The following is a 17,621-nucleotide window of genomic DNA, read 5'->3' on the forward strand; positions in this document are numbered from 1 at the left end:
GAGTAAAGTTTGCTCTTCACTGTCCCCAACAAACACTTCCAGGACAGATACAGCATGGGGTTAGACACAGAGTAAAGCTCCTTCCACACTGTCCCCATCAAATACTCCCTGGACAGATACAGCATGGGGTTAGATACAGAGTAAAACTCCCTCTACACTGTCCCCATCAAACACTCCCTGGACAGGTACAGCACAGGGTTAGATACAGAGTAAAGCGCCCTCTACACTGTCCCCATCAAACACTCCCAGGACAGGTACAGCACGTGGTTAGATTCAGAGTAAATGTCCCTCTACACTGTCCCCATCAAACACTCCCAGGACAGGTACAGCACGGGGTTAGATACAGATTAAAGCTCCCTCTACACTGTCCCCATCAAACACTCCCAGGACAGGTACAGCACGGGGTTAGATACAGAGTAAAGCTCCGTCTACACTGTTCCCATCAAACACTCCCAGGAAAGGTACCGTATGGGATAAGAGACAGAGTAAATCTCCCTCTACACGTTCCCCATGAATCACTCCCAGGGCAGGTACAGCATGGAGTTAGGTGCAGAGTAAAACTCCCTCTACACTGTCCCCATCAAACACTCCCAGGGCAGGTACAGCACGGGGTTAGATACAGAGTAAAGGTCCCTCTACACTGTCCCCATCAAACACTCCCAGGACAGGTACAGCACAGGGTAAGATACAGAGTAAATCTCCCTCTACACTGTCCCCATCAAACACTCCCAGGACAGGTACAGCACGGGGTTAGATACAGAGCAAAGCTCCCTCCACACTGTCCCCATCAAAAACTCCCAGGACAGATTGATCAGGGGGGAGATACAGAGTAAACCTCCCTCTACACTGTCCCCATCAAACACTCCCAGGACAAGTACAGCACCGGTTCAGATACAGAGTAAATCTCCCTCTACACTGTCCGCATCAAACACTCCCAGGACAGGTACAGCATGGGGTTAGATGCAGAGTAAATCTACCTCTACACTGTCCCCATGAATCCCTCCCAGGGCAGGTACAGCATGTAGTTAGATACAGAGTAAATCTCCCTCTACACTGTCCCCATCACACATTCCAAGGACAGGTACAGCATGGGGTAAGATACAGAATAAATCTCCCTCTACACTGTCCCCATCAAACACTCCCAGGACAGGTAAAACACGGGGTTAGATACAGAGTAAAGCTCCCTCTATACTGTCCCCATCAAACACTCCCAGGACAGGTACAGCATGGGGTTAGATACAGAGTAAAGCTCCCTCTACACTGTCCCCATCAATCACTCCGAGGACAGATACAGCATGGGGGAAGATACAGAGTAAAGCTGCCTCTACACTGTCCCCATCAAACAGTCCCAGGACAGGTAGAGTATGGGGTTAAATACAGAGAAATACTCCCTCTACACTGTCCCTATCAAACACTCCCAGGACAGGTACAGCACGGGGTTAGATACAGAGTAAATCTCCCTCTACACTGTCCCCATCAAACACTCCCAGGGCAGGTACAGCACGGGGTTAGATACAGAGTAAAGCTCCCTCCACACTGTCCCCATCAAACACTCCCAGCACAGGTACAGCACGGTGTTAGATACAGAGTAAAGCTCCCTCTACACTGTCCCCATCAAACACTCCCAGGACAGGTACAGCACGGGGTTAGATACAGAGTAAAGCAACCTCTACACTGTCCCCATCAAACACTCCCAGGACAGGTACAGCACGGGGTCAGATACAGAGTAAAGCTCTCTCTACACTGTCAACATCAAACACTCCCATGACAGGTACAGTATGGGATAAGAGACAGAGTAAATCTCCCTCTACACTGTCCCCATCAAACACTCCCAGGGCTGGTACAGCACGGGGTTAGATATAGAGTAATGCTCCCTCCACACTGTCCCCATCAAACACTCCCAGGACAGATACAGCATGGGGGGAGATACAGAGTAAAGCTCCCTCTACACTGTCCCCATCAATCACTTCCAGGACAGGTACAGCACGGGGTTAGATTCAAAGTACAGCTCCCTCTACATTGTCCACATCAAACACTCCCAGGACAGGTACAGCACAGGGTTAGTTACAGAGAAAAGCTCCCTCTGCACTGTCCCCATCAAACATTCCCAGGACAGGTACAGCACGGGGTAAGATACAGAGTAATGCTCCCTCTAAACTGTCCCCATCAATCAGCCCCAGGACAGGTACAGCATGGGGGGAGATATAGAGTAAATCTCCCTCTACACTGTCCCCATCAATCAGTCCCAGGACATGTACTGCACCGGGTTAGATACAGAGTAAAACTCCCTCTACACTGTCCCCATCAAACACTCCCAGGACAGGTACAGCACGGGGTTAGATACAGAGTAAAGCTCTCTCAACACTGTCCCCATCAAACACTCCCAGAACAGGTACAGCACGGGGATAGATACAGAGTAAATCTGCCTCCACACTGTCCCCATCAAACACTCCCAGGGCAGGTACAGCATGGGGTCAGATACAGAGTAAATCTCCCTCTACACTGTCCCCATGAATCACTCCCAGGGCAGGTACAGCACAGGGTTAGATACAGAGTAAACTCACTCTACACTGTCCCCATCAAACACTCCCAGGACAGGTACAGCACGGGGTTAGATACAGAGTAAAGCTCCGTCTACACTGTCCCCATCAAACACTCCCAGGACAGGTTCAGCACGGGGTTAGATACAGTGTAAAGCTTCCTCTAAACTGTCCCCATCAATCACTCCCAGGACAGGTACAGCACGGGGTTAGATACAGAGTAAAGCTCCCTCTACACTGTCCCCATCAAACACTCCCAGGACAGGTACAGCACGGGGTTAGATACAGAGTAAAGCTCCCTCTACACTGCCCCCATCAAACACTCCCAGGACAGGTACAGCACGGGGTTAGATACAGAGTAAAGTTTGCTCTTCACTGTCCCCAACAAACACTCCCAGGACAGCTACAGCACGGGGTTAGATACAGAGAAAATCTCCCTCTACACTGTCCGCATCAAACACTCCCAGGACAGGTACAGCACGTGGTTAGATACAGAGTAAATCTCCCTCTACACTGTCCCCATCAAACACTCCCTAGACAGGTACAGCATGGGGTTAGATACAGAGTAAAGCTCCCTCTACACTGTCCCCATCAAACACTCCCAGGACAGGTACACCATGGGGTTAGATACAAAGTAAAGCTCCCTCTACACTGTCCTCGTCAAACACTCCCAGGACAGGTACAGCACGTGGTTAGATTCAGAGTAAATGTCCCTCTACACTGTCCCCATCAAACACTCCCAGGACAGGTACAGCACGGGGTTAGATACAGATTAAAGCTCCCTCTACACTGTCCACATCAAACACTCCCAGGACAAGTACAGCACCGGTTCAGATACAGAGTAAATCTCCCTCTACACTGTCCGCATCAAACACTCCCAGGACAGGTACAGCACGGCGTTAGATACAGAGTAAAGCTCCCTCCACACTGTCCCCATCAAACACTCCCAGGGCAGGTACAGCATGTAGTTAGATACAGAGTAAATCTCCCTCAACACTGTCCACACCAAACACTCCCAGGACAGGTGCAGCACGGCGTTAGATACAGAGTAAAGCTCCCTCTACACTGTCCCCATCACACATTCCAAGGACAGGTACAGCATGGGGTAAGATACAGAATAAATCTCCCTCTACACTGTCCCCATCAAACACTCCCAGGACAGGTGCAGCACGGGGTTAGATACAGAGTAAAGCTCCTTCCACACTGTCCCCATCAAATACTCCCTGGACAGATACAGCATGGGGTTAGATACAGAGTAAAGCGCCCTCTACACTGTCCCCATCAATCACTCCGAGGACAGATACAGCATGGGGGAAGATACAGAGTAAAGCTGCCTCTACACTGTCCCCATCAAACAGTCCCAGGACAGGTAGAGTACGGGGTTAAATACAGAGAAATACTCCCTCTACACTGTCCCTATCAAACACTCCCAGGACAGGTACGGCACGGGGTTAGATACAGAGTAAATCTCCCTCTACACTGTCCCCATCAAACACTCCCAGGACAGGTACAGCACCGGGTTATTTACAGAGTAAAGCACCCTCTACACTGTCCCCATCAAACACTCCCAGGACAGGTACAGCACGGGCTTAGATACAGAGTAAATCTCCCTCTACACTGTCCCCATCAAACACTCCCAGGACAGGTACAGCACAGGGTTAGATACAGAGGAAAGTTGGCACTTCACTGTCCCCATCAAACACACCAAGGACAGGTACAGCACAGGGTTAGTTACAGAGAAAAGCACCCTCTACACTGTCCCCATCAAACACTCCCAGGACAAGTACAGCACAGGGTTAGATACAGAGTAAAGCACCCTCTACACTGTCCCCATCAAACACTCCCAGGACAGGTACAGCACGGGGTTAGATACAGAGTAAAGCTCCCTCTACACTGTCCCCATGAATAACTCCCAGGGCAGGTACAGCATGTAGATAGATACAGAGTAAATCTCCCTCAACACTGTCCCCACCAAACACTCCCAGGACAGGTACAGCACGGCGTTAGATACAGAGTAAAGCTCCCTCTACACTGTCCCCATGAAACGCTCCCAGGACAGGTACAGCACGGGGTTAGATACAGAGTAAATCTCCCTCTACACTGTCCCCATCAAACACTCCCAGGTCAGGTACAATAAGGGGTTAGATACAGAGTAAAGCGCCCTCTACACTGTCCCCATCAAACACTCCCAGGACAGGGACAGCACGGGGTTAGATACAGAGTAAAGCTCCCTCTACACTGTCCCCATCAAACACTCCCAGGTCAGGTACAATAAGGGGTTAGATACAGAGTAAAGCGCCCTCTACACTGTCCCCATCAAACACTCCCAGGACAGGGACAGCACGGGGTTAGATACAGAGTAAATCTCCCTCTACACTGTCCCCATCAAACACTCCCAGGTCAGGTACAATAAGGGGTTAGATACAGAGTAAAGCGCCCTCTACACTGTCCCCATCAAACACTCCCAGGACAGGGACAGCACGGGGTTAGATACAGAGTAAAGCTCCCTCTACACTGTCCCCATCAAACACTCCCAGGTCAGGTACAATAAGGGGTTAGATACAGTGTAAAGCTCCCTCTACACTGTCCCCATCAAACATTCCCAGGACAGGTACAGCACGGGGTTAGATACAGAGTAAATCTCCCTCTACACTGTCCCCATCAAACACTCCCAGGGCAGGTACAATACGGGGTTAGATACAAAGTAAAGCTCCCTCTACACTGTCCCCATCACACACTCCCAGGACAGGTACAGCATGGGGTTAGATACAGAGTAAATCTCCCTCTACACTGTCCCCATCATAAACTCCCAGGACAGGTACAGCACAGGGTTAGGTACAGAGTAATCTCCCTCTACACTGTCCCCATCAAACACTCCCATGACAGGTACAGCTCGGGGTTAGATATAGAGTAATGCTCCCTCCACACTGTCCCCATCAAACACTCCCAGGACAGATAGAGCATGGGGGGAGATACAGTGTAAATCTCCCTCTACACTGTCCCCATCAATCACTTCCAGGAAAGGTACAGCACGGGGTTAGATTCAAAGTACAGCTCCCTCTACATTGTCCACATCAAACACTCCCAGGACAGGTACAGCACAGGGTTAGTTACAGAGAAAAGCACCCTCTACACTGTCCCCATCAAACACTGCCAGGGCTGGTACACCATGGGGTTAGATACAGAGTAAAGCTCCCTCTACACTGTCCCCATCAAACACTCCCAGGACAAGTACAGCACGGGGTAAGATACAGAGTAATGCTCCCTCTAAACTGTCCCCATCAATCAGCCCCAGGACAGGTACAGCATGGGGGGAGATATAGAGTAAATCTCCCTCGACACTGTCCCCATCAAACACTCCCAGGACAGGTACAGTACGGGGTTAGATACAGAGCAAAGCTCCCTCTACACTGTCCCCATCAAAAACTCGCAGGACAGATAGAGCATGGGGGGAGATACAGAGTAAACCTCCCTCTACACTGTCCCCATCAAACACTCCCAGGACAGGTACAGCACCGGTTTAGATACAGAGTAAATCTCCCACTACACTGTCCCCAACAAACGCTCCCAACACAGGTACAGCATGGGGTTAGATACAGAGTAAATCTCCCTCTACACTGTCCCCATCAAACACTCCCAGGGCAGGTACAATACGGGGTTAGTTACAGAGTAAAGCTCTCTCTACCCTGTCCCCATCAAACAGTCCCAGGACAGGTAGAGCACGGGGTTAAATACAGAATAAATCTCCCTCTACACTGTCCCCATCAAACACTCCCAGGACAGGTACAGCACGGGGTTAGATACAGAATAAATCTCCCTCTACACTGTCCCCATCAAACACTCCCAGGACAGGTACAGCACCGGGTTAGATACAGAGTAAAGCTTCCTCTACAATGTCCCCATCAAACACTCCCAGGACAGGTACAGCACGGGGTTAGATACAGAGTAAAGCTCTCTCTACCCTGTCCCCCTCAAACACTCCCAGGACAGGTACTGCACGGGGTTAGATACAGAGTAAATCTCCCTCTACACTGTCCCCATCAAACACTCCCAGGGCAGGTACAATACGGGGTTAGTTACAGAGTAAAGCTCTCTCTACCCTGTCCCCATCAAACACTCCCAGGACAAGTACAGCACGGTGTTAGATACAGAGTAAAGCTCCCTCTACACTGTCCCCATCAATCACTCCCAGGAAAGGTACAGCACGGGGCTAGATACAGAATAAATCTCCCTCTACACTGTCCCCATCAAAAACTCCCAGGACAGGTACCGCACAAGGTTAGATACAGAGTAAAGTTGGCTCTTCACTGTCCCCATCAAACACTCCCAGGACAGGTACAGCACGGGGTTAGATACAGAGTAAATCTCCCTCTTCACTGTCTCCATCAAACACTCCCAGGAGAGGTACAGCACGGTGTTAGATATAGAGTAAATCTCCCTCTACACTGTCCCCATCAAACACTCCCAGGACAGGTACAGCACGGGGTTAGATACAGAGTAAATCTCCCTCTACACTGTCGCCATGAATCACTCCCATGGCAGGTACAGCACGGAGTTAGATACAGACTAAAACTCGCTCAACACTGTCCCCATCAAACCCTCCCAGGACAGATACAGCATGGGGGGAGATACAGAGTAAAGCTCCCTCTACACTGTCCCCATCAAACATTCCCAGGACAGGTACAGCACGGGTTTAGTTACAGAGTAAATCTCCCTCTACACTGTCCCCACCACACACTCCCAGGGCAGGTACAATACGGGGTTAGATACAGAGTAAAGCTCCCTCTACACTGTCCCCATCAAACACTCCCAGGACAGGTACAGCACGGGGTTAGATACAGAGTAAAGTTCCCTCTACACTGTCCCCACCACACACTCCCAGGGCAGGTACAATACGGGGTTAGATACAGAGTAAAGCTCCCTCCACACTGTCCCCATCAAACACTCCCAGGACAGGTACAGCACGGGGTTAGATACAGACTAAAGCTCCCTCTACACTGTCCCCATGAATCACTCCCAGGGCAGGTACAGCACGGGGTTAGATACAGAGTAAAGCTCCCTCTACACTGTCCCCATCAAACACTCCCAGGGCAGGTACAGCACTGGGATTGACAGAAAATAAAAGTGTTCGTTTCCACATTCTGAACAACGTTTACACCCAGTTGGCAGGAGGTAAAATAGCAAATGCCATTCATGGAGCTGGTGCCCACACCCTGGAAAATGACACTTACCGAGACGATTCCATTCGGACTGTAAGCCAGATACACATCATTGTCAAGCTGTATGTTCTGAACCATTGTCCCATCCGCATTTGTCACCCACAGGTAACTGGGAGAAGATCTAAAGTTGGGGGCAGGTTAAACAGGAAGTCATTTTCACATCCAGTTCTGGGCAGCACACTTTAGGATAGACACGAGGTTATTAGAGTTGATATGGAAAAAGATTCACGGGAATGGTTTCAGAGATAAGGAACTTCAGTCACGTGCATGGATTAGACAAGTTGGGATTGTTCTCCTTGGAGAAGAGAAGGTCCTTATTCTAGAGTCCCTGTTTCTAGAGGCGTTGCCAACCAATCAGCACTCTCTTCTCGCACAGTGTGAAGTTGTTGCTCCCCCTGTGATTGTCCTGATGAGTGCAAGTCAAAAAGCTTTGACAGAATGTCTTTTTTCAGCAATGCTCAAGTTCTGCGCTGCCTAATGACTAGTTTTGGTCTCCTTATTTAAGAAAGGACATCATTGTGTTAGAAGGTCCACTTTCTCATTCAGAAGGTGTCAAAAAGTTTCACTTGACCGATCCCTGGGATGAAGGGATCTCATGAGGAAAGGCTGGGCAGGCCGAGCCTGTACTCATTGGAGTTTAGAAGAATGAGAGGCGATCTTATCGAAACGTATAAGATTCTGAGGGGAACCTGACAGGGCAGATACTGAGAGGACGTTTCCCCCTCGTGGGAGAGACTAGGACTTGGGGGGGACACAGTTTAATAATAAAGGGTCACCCATTTAAGACAGAGATGAGGAGAAATGTTTTCTCTGGGTGGCGTTAGTCTGTGGAATCCATTTCCCCAGAGAGCAGTGGAGGTTAAGTCACTGAATATGTTCAAGGCTGAGTTCAACATTCTTGATGGACGAGGGGGTCAAAGGATAGAGGGACCAGGCAGGAAAGTAGACTTGAGGCCACAATCAGATCAGCCATGATCTTATCGAATGGCTGGAGGGGCCGAGTGGCCTACTCCTGCTCCTATTTGGCATCTTGGTATGTCTCGCGTGCAGCGTATTCACCGGCCCGGGACAGCTGGACCCACATGGACTTATTTCCTTCCTGGTAACTTGATGCAAGTTTCATGCAGGTCCCCGTAAATCCTCTGGAAATCGTTGATAAATCATGTTATTTGACGTTGATTATATGCAATTCTGGGTGAAGCCCCGGTAGGCGCATCCACAGGTTTAGTTGCTTCCTCGTCCGGACCCAGTTTCGGGGACAAGGTTTCGGAGTTCTCCATTACAACGTTCACCAGCGCGCTCGGGAATTCATCCATCTGGGGAGATGCCACCTGACCAGGCTCTATCTGGTCAATCAAGGCATTTGGGAGGAGGGGGATGTGAGTGTTGGGGGCCATTTCCCCCCTTCATGCATCCACCTATGCTTGGAAATCTGTGTGGGGCACCTTTGGATGTCAGTCCTAAATTTACCATTTATTGTTTTGAATCTCTTGTTTAGTCAAAAGTAAGATTTCAGATTTATCCTTTTCAATTCTCACACCCTTTCCTGAGTTCCTGTGCAATATCATCGTCCAAAACCCCCTTTCCAAATGAATGACCCAATCCATTCAGTCTACGGTGAGATTTCAGAACTACTGCACTGATTTACACTGTGGATTAAACTGGTTGTTCTGCTCCACGCAGCCTCCCAAAGTTGAATGTCCCCTTGTGTCTCAGTGACTAGAGCTGAGCTAGGAACAGTGCTCGAAGTGCAGCCTGACCAGAGCAAGGTTCTGGAGATTTGAGATGTGCGCGAGAGTATGAAAGCGTGTGTGAGAATGTATATGGAAGAGTGTGTGGGAGAGTGAGTGTGAATGTGAGTGTGTGAGTGTGTGCTAGAGAGTGCATGTCAGAGAGTATGAGAGTGTGAGTGTGCATGCGTGTGATAGTGTGAGTGAGCATGTGAGTGAGTGTGTGACTGAGTGTGAGTGTGTAAGTGTGTGTGTGAGAGCATGTCTATGTGTGTGCGCATGAGTGTGTAAGTGAGTGTGTGAGTGCTTGTGTTTGTGAGCGCGTGAGTGTGTGAGACTGTGTGTAACTGCGTGAGTGTGAATGTGAGGGCGTGAGTGTCAATGTGAGTGTGTGCAAGTGGGTGCGTGCATGTGTGTGAGCTTGGGAGAGTGTGTGTGTGTGTGAGCATGTGTGTGTGTGTATGAATGTGAGTGTGTGTCAGTGTGAGTGTGTCAGTGTGAGTGTGTGAGTATGTGAGCGTGAGTGCATGTGTGAGTCCATGAGTGCGTGTGTGAGAATGAGCATGTGAGAGTGAGCGTGTGAGAGTGAGCGTGTGAGAGTGAGCGTGCATGTGAGTGTGAGTGTGTGAGAGTGTGTGTGTGAGTGGTGAGTGTGAGAGTGTGAGTGTGTGAGTGTGTGTGAGAGTGAGTGTGAGTGATCATTTGAGTGTGAGTGTGTGAGTGTGAGTGTGAGAGAGTGAGTGTGTGAGAGTGTGTGAGAGTGAGCATGTGAGTGTGAGAGTGTGTGAGCATGTGAGTGTGAGTGTGTGAGTTTCAGTGTGTGAGAGTGAGCGTATGAGTATGTGAGAGTGAGCGTGCGAGAATGAACGTGTGAGATTGAGTGTGAGAGTGAGCGTGTGAGAGTGAGCGTGTGAGAGTGAGTGTGCGAGAGTGAGTGTGCAAGATTGAGTATGTGAGAGTGAGCATGTGAGAGTGAGCGTGTGAGTGAGTGTGCGAGAGTGAGCGTATGAGAGTGAGCATGTGAGTGTGAGAGTGAATGTGCGAGAGTGAGTGTGCGAGAGTGAGTGTGTGAGTGAGTTTGTGAGAGTGAGTGTGTGAGTGAGTGTGTGAGAGTGAGCGTGGGAGAATGAGCGTGTGAGAGTGAGCGTGCGAGAGTGAGCGTGTGAGAGTGAGCGTGCGAGAGTGAGCGTGCGAGAGTGAGCGTGCGAGAGTGAGTGTGTGAGAGTGAGCGTGTGAGAGTGAGCGTGTGAGTGAGTGTGCGAGAGTGAGTGTGAGAGTGAGCGTGTGAGAGTGAGTGTGCGAGAGTGAGTGTGCGAGAGTGAGTGTGAGAGTGGGCGTGTGAGAGTGAGTGTGTGAGAGTGAGCATGTGAGAGTGAGTGTGTGAGAGTGAGCGTGTGAGTGTGAGTGTGCGAGAGTGAGCGTGTGAGAGTGAGCGTGTGAGAGTGAGCATGCGAGAGTGAGTGTGTGAGAGTGAGCGTGTGAGAGTGAGTGTGTGAGAGTGAGCGTGTGAGAGTGAGCGTGTGAGTGTGAGTGTGTGAGTGAGTGTGTGAGAATGAGTGTGTGAGAGTGAGTGTGTGAGTGTGAGTGTGTGAGAGTGAGCGTGTGAGAGTGAGCGTGTGAGAGTGAGCGTGTGAGAGTGAGCGTGTGAGAGTGAGCATGCGAGAGTGTAGGAGACAGAAAACCTCCTAGCTCACATGCCGCCTCTGACTGGCATTTCGAGAATTTCATGGAGGGAATTGTGAAGCATCCACCTGGAGGGAGCCCAACCACATCATCCTTACACAACTACAAGAACACCACTCTGCCCCTTTAGAACTTCAATCAAAAAGATTTTGGCAAAGATAATGGCAAAGGGAGAGGTAAGACCAGGGGAGTAGAAAAAGAGATACACATCAAACAAATCAAAAAGTCGTGAGAGAAAGTGTTACAGTGAGGGGTGTGGGGTATATCAGAATGTTACAGTGAGGGGTGTGGGGTAAATCAGAGTGTGTTACAGTGAGGGGTGTGGGGTATATAAGAGAGTGTTACAGTGAGGGGTGTGGGGTATATCAAAGCGTTACAGTGAGGGGTGTGGGGTATATCAGAGAGTGTTACAGTGAGGGGTGTGGGGTATATCAGAGTGTTACAGTGAGGGGTGTGGGGTATATCAGAGAGTGTTACAGTGAGGGGTGTGGGGTATATCAGAGTGTTACAATGAGGGGTGTGGGGTATATCAGAGTGTTACAGTGAGGGGTGTGGGGTATTTCAGAGAGTGTTACAGTGAGGGGTGTGGGGTATATCAGAGAGTGTTACAGTGAGGGGTGTGGGGTATATCAGAGTGTTACAGTGAGGGGTGTGGGGTATTTCAGAGAGTGTTACAGTGAGGGGTGTGGGGTATATCAGAGAGTGTTACAGTGAGGGGTGTGGGGTATATCGGAGCCTGTTACAGTGAGGTGGGGTATATCAGAGTGTTACAGTGAGGGGTGTGGGGTATATGGGAGAGTTTTACAGTGAGGGGTGTGGGGTATATCAGAGGGTGTTACAGTGAGGGGGAGGGATATATCAGAGAGTGTTACAGTGAGGGGTGTGGGGTATATCAGAGGGTGTTACAGTGAGGGGGAGGGATATATCAGAGAGTGTTACAGTGAGGGGTGTGGGGTATATCAGAGAGTGCTACAGTGAGGGATGTGGGGTATATGGCAGAGTGTTACAGTGAGGGGTGTGGGGTATATCAGAGAGTGTTACAGTGAGGGGTGTGGGGTATATCAGAGAGTGTTACAGTGAGGGGTGTGGGGTATATCAGATTGTTACAGTGAGGGGTGTGGGGTATATCAGAGTGTTACAGTGAGGGGTGTGGGGTATATCGGAGGGTGTTACAGTGAGGGGTGTGGGGTATATCGGAGGGTGTTACAGTGAGGGGTGTGGAGTATATCAGAGTGTTACAGTGAGGGGTGTGGGGTATATCAGAGTGTTACAGTGAGGGGTGTGGGGTATATCGGAGGGTGTTACAGTGAGGGGTGTGGGGTATATCGGAGGGTGTTACAGTGAGGGGTGTGGGGTATATCAGATTGTTACAGTGAGGGGTGTGGGGTATATCAGATTGTTACAGTGAGGGGTGTGGGGTATATCAGAGTGTTACAGTGAGGGGTGTGGGGTATATCGGAGGGTGTTACAGTGAGGGGTGTGGGGTATATCAGAGTGTTACAATGAGGGGTGTGGGGTATATCAGAGTGTTACAGTGAGGGGTGTGGGGTATTTCAGAGAGTGTTACAGTGAGGGGTGTGGGGTATATCAGAGAGTGTTACAATGAGGGGTGTGGGGTATATCAGTGTGTTACAGTGAGGGGTGTGGGGTATTTCAGAGAGTGTTACAGTGAGGGGTGTGGGGTATATCAGAGAGTGTTACAGTGAGGGGTGTGGGGTATATCGGAGCCTGTTACAGTGAGGTGGGGTATATCAGAGTGTTACAGTGAGGGGTGTGGGGTATATGGGAGAGTTTTACAGTGAGGGGTGTGGGGTATATCAGAGGGTGTTACAGTGAGGGGGAGGGATATATCAGAGAGTGTTACAGTGAGGGGTGTGGGGTATATCAGAGGGTGTTACAGTGAGGGGGAGGGATATATCAGAGAGTGTTACAGTGAGGGGTGTGGGGTATATCAGAGAGTGTTACAGTGAGGGATGTGGGGTATATGGCAGAGTGTTACAGTGAGGGGTGTGGGGTATATCAGAGAGTGTTACAGTGAGGGGTGTGGGGTATATCAGAGAGTGTTACAGTGAGGGGTGTGGGGTATATCAGATTGTTACAGTGAGGGGTGTGGGGTATATCAGAGTGTTACAGTGAGGGGTGTGGGGTATATCGGAGGGTGTTACAGTGAGGGGTGTGGGGTATATCGGAGGGTGTTACAGTGAGGGGTGTGGAGTATATCAGAGTGTTACAGTGAGGGGTGTGGGGTATATCAGAGTGTTACAGTGAGGGGTGTGGGGTATATCGGAGGGTGTTACAGTGAGGGGTGTGGGGTATATCGGAGGGTGTTACAGTGAGGGGTGTGGGGTATATCAGATTGTTACAGTGAGGGGTGTGGGGTATATCAGATTGTTACAGTGAGGGGTGTGGGGTATATCAGAGTGTTACAGTGAGGGGTGTGGGGTATATCGGAGGGTGTTACAGTGAGGGGTGTGGGGTATATCAGAGTGTTACAGTGAGGTGTGTGGGGTATATCAGATTGTTACAGTGAGGGGTGTGGGGTATATCAGAGTGTTACAGTGAGGGGTGTGGGGTATATCAGAGTGTTACAGTGAGGGGTGTGGGGTATATCAGATTGTTACAGTGAGGGGTGTGGGGTATATCAGAGTGTTACAGTGAGGGTTGTGGGGTATATCAGAGAGTGTTACAGTGAGGTGTGTGGGGTATATCAGAGTGTTACAGTGAGGGGTGTGGGGTATATCAGAGAGTGTTACAGTGAGGGGTGTGGGGTATATCAGAGAGTGTTACAGTGAGGGGTGAGGGGTATATCAGAGAGTGTTACAGTGAGGTGTATGGGGTATATCAGAGTGTTACAGTGAGGGGTGTGGGGTATATCGGAGGGTGTTACAGTGAGGGGTGTGGGGTATATCAGAGTGTTACAGTGAGGGGTGTGGGGTATATCAGAGTGTTACAGTGAGGGGTGTGGGGTATATCGGAGGGTGTTACAGTGAGGGGTGTGGGGTATATCAGAGGGTGTTACAGTGAGGGGTGTGGGGTATATCAGAGTGTTACAGTGAGGGGTGTGGGGTATATCGGAGGGTGTTACAGTGAGGGGTGTGGGGTATATCGGAGGGTGTTACAGTGAGGGGTGTGGGGTATATCAGTGTGTTACAGTGAGGGGTGTGGGGTATATCGGAGGGTGTTACAGTGAGGGGTGTTGGGTATATCAGAGTGTTACAGTGAGGGGTGTGGGGTATATCGGAGGGTGTTACAGTGAGGGGTGTGGGGTATATCGGAGGGTGTTACAGTGAGGGGTGTGGGGTATATCAGAGTGTTACAGTGAGGGGTGTGGGGTATATCAGAGAGTGTTACAGTGAGGGGTGTGGGGTATATCAGAGTGTTACAGTGAGGGGTGTGGGGTATATCAGAGTGTTACAGTGAGGGGTGTGGGGTATATCGGAGGGTGTTACAGTGAGGGGTGTGGGGTATATCGGAGGGTGTTACAGTGAGGGGTGTGGGGTATATCAGTGTGTTACAGTGAGGGGTGTGGGGTATATCGGAGGGTGTTACAGTGAGGGGTGTTGGGTATATCAGAGTGTTACAGTGAGGGGTGTGGGGTATATCGGAGGGTGTTACAGTGAGGGGTGTGGGGTATATCGGAGGGTGTTACAGTGCAGGGTGGGCTGCACACTGACCCCCGTGCCTACCTGTTTTGGAATGGCAGTGTGACGTAGTGTGAATCTGCCCAGACATGTCCGAGATTGTAGCTCTGGAAGGTTTTGCGGACCATACTGGTCAGTTCGTTGAGTTCTGCGGACCCGACTGGATGGGGAGCCTTGCTCATTAACCTGCCAGGAACAGAGAGTTCTCACTCGGTCAGCTGCACTTCCGTTAACAAAAATCACACAGATGCCGCCGAGCTGACAAGGTTATAGAGGGCAGGAGGAGGTCATTCATCCCATCCTGCCTCTGCTTGCTCTTTGAAAGAACAGCTCCTTTGCGCATAGCCTGGCAAGTTTCACTCACTCATCTAGTTATCCAGTTCCCCCTTTTGAAATTTTTCATTGGATCTGCTCCCAAATGTTTAAACAGCACATTTCAGATCACTAATAACTTCATGCGTAAAAATAATTTCCCTCATCTCTCCTCTGTCTCCACATCCAATCACCTGAACTGATACCTTTTGGTTCGCACAAGGTCAGGGATTAGTGGGTACCAGTGTCGGGGAATGGCATGTTTGGGGGATTGTAACAGGCCTTTAAGGGATAGCAGCGTGACATCACTGGAAGGGAAGTGTGTCATGCGCTCCAGTTTTAGTGTCACTTTTGACTATGAGCCGAACACAGCACAGCTCTGACATCTTCAAGCTTTCTGTCTTTGTACAACTGCCCTTATGTGCAGGGTCCTAATACATGACCCTACAGCATGTTTAGCCAATCCCTTCTGACTGATCGGTGCCTTTCTACCATTACAAAAGCACGAGAAAGGGGTGGAGTGGGAGGTGCCATGTTCGATTTCGCCCTCTCGCTCCAAGAATTGGGCTTGCCTGTGATATCTACCTTCCCCTAGCGCCGAACGCTCTTGGGGGATGGATGCCAGTGGGAGGTTCATTAAATGGAGCTCTGGCAAAAGTCAGAGAGGGGAGAGGAGAGAGGGGAGGGAAATACTTAACAGCACAAGTTAACAAAGCCCATAGGCATTGAAATTCAAGCACTGGGGTTGGTTTCCAGAGGGACATAATTGAAAGACATGGGACATTCTATTAAATATGTATTGAACCTTAGTTAGACCATGCTTGGGGAAGTAGTTGTTTGGCACAGGACTTGAGTATTGCTGAAAAAAGAGACATACTGTCAAAGCTTTTTGTCTTGCACTCATCAGGCCAAATGCAAGAATGCCAACTATCAAAGAGAGCAACAATTTATGCCACATGAGAAAAGGGTGCTGATTTGTTTGCCAAGTCGACTCTGATTGGTAGAGCTGTTGCCATGGAGAATGCGCTAGGGAACAGTTAACTGCCAAGCTTTTTTTTTGATTCATGGCATGTGGGCAACATTGGCTGGGCCAGCATTTATTGCCGATCCCTAATTGCCCCTTCAGAAGGTGGTGGTGAGCTGCCTTCTTGAGCCGCTGCAGCCCATGTGGTGTAGGTATACCCACAGCACTGTTAGGAAGGGAGTTCCAGGATTTTGACTCAGCGACAGTGAAGGAACGGCCGATATATTTCCAAGTCAGGATGGTGAGTGACTTGGAGGGGAACTTCCAGGTGGTGGTTTTCCCATGTGTCTGCTACCTTCGTCCTTCTAGATGATAGCGGTCGTGGGTTTGGAAGGTGCTGTCTAAGGAGCCTTGGTGAGTTGCTGCAGTGCATCTTGTAGATGGTACACACACTGCTGCTACTGTGCGTCGGTGGTGGAGGGAGTGAATGTTTGTGAATGGGGTGCCAATCAAGCAGGGCTCCTTTGTCCCGGATGGTGTTGAGTTTCTTGAGTATTGTGGGAGCTGCACTAATCCAGGCAAGTGGGGAGTATTCCCATCACACTCCTGACTTGTGCCTTGTAGATGGTGGACAGGCTTTGGGGAGTCAGGAGGTGAGTTACTCACCGCAGGATTCCCAGCCTCTGACCTGCTCTTGCAGCCACAGTATTTATATGGCTGATCCAGTTCAGTTTCTGGTCAATGGCAACCCCCAGGATGTTGATAGTGGGGGATTCAACAATGATAATGCCACATTGAACATCAGGGGGTGTTGGTTAGATTCTCTCTTGTTGGAGATGGTCAGTGCCTGACACTTGTGTGGTGTGAATGTTACTTGCCACTTGTCAGCCCAAGCCTGGATATTGTCCAGGTCTTGCTGCATTTGGACATGGACTGCTTCAGTATCTGAGGAGTCGTGAATGGTGCTGAACATTGTGCAACCATCAGCGAACATCCCCACTTCTGACCTTATGATGGAAGGAAGGTCACTGATGAAGCAGCTGAAGGTGGTTGGGCCGAGGACACTACCCTGAGGAACTTGCTTAAATTCAGAACAGGCACGTTGCCTCTGATTGGTCAAGGCATTGCCATGGGGAATGAACATGGGAATGGCTGTGTCGCCCCGTGCTTTTGTTCAGTTGAAAAAGGCATAACGCGTGATCAAAAGCTTGGCTGTTAACTGATCCCTGGTGCTGTCTCCATGGCAACACCTCTACCAATCAGAGTCCTCTTGCCAGCCAATCAGGCACCCTCTTCTCATGCAGCGTCAACTCTTATTCCCTTTGATATTTGGTATTGCGAATTGTCCCTATGAAGGCAAGGCAGAAAGCTTTGATAGAGTGTCTGTTATTTCAGCTGTACTTGGGGAGAGGTGAAGAGTTCTGGTCTCCGTATTACAAAAAGAGTGTGGAATCACTGGAGACATGAACGTCAACTTCACAAGGGCGACATCAGAGCTGCGAGGAGAGGGCTCGGTCTCTTTACTCTGGAAC

General features: G+C 49.9%; 1 protein-coding gene across 2 annotated transcripts in view; it reads right to left on the bottom strand.

Moving 5' to 3' along the window:
- The window catches only part of tfr2 (transferrin receptor 2), a 99,403-nt gene that overhangs the window by 53,941 nt on the left and 27,841 nt on the right, over positions 1–17,621 (bottom strand). For both annotated transcript variants that reach the window (XM_041178809.1, XM_041178810.1), the window contains exons 5-6: positions 14,859–14,999; positions 7,772–7,880 (exon numbers count right to left, since the gene is read on the bottom strand). In XM_041178809.1, coding sequence (XP_041034743.1) covers positions 7,772–7,880; positions 14,859–14,999 — 250 coding nt within the window. The remainder of the gene's footprint in view (positions 1–7,771; positions 7,881–14,858; positions 15,000–17,621) is intronic.

Source organism: Carcharodon carcharias, chromosome 33 (assembly GCF_017639515.1).
Source record: "Carcharodon carcharias isolate sCarCar2 chromosome 33, sCarCar2.pri, whole genome shotgun sequence".
In the NCBI taxonomy this organism is placed as follows: domain Eukaryota; kingdom Metazoa; phylum Chordata; class Chondrichthyes; order Lamniformes; family Lamnidae; genus Carcharodon; species Carcharodon carcharias.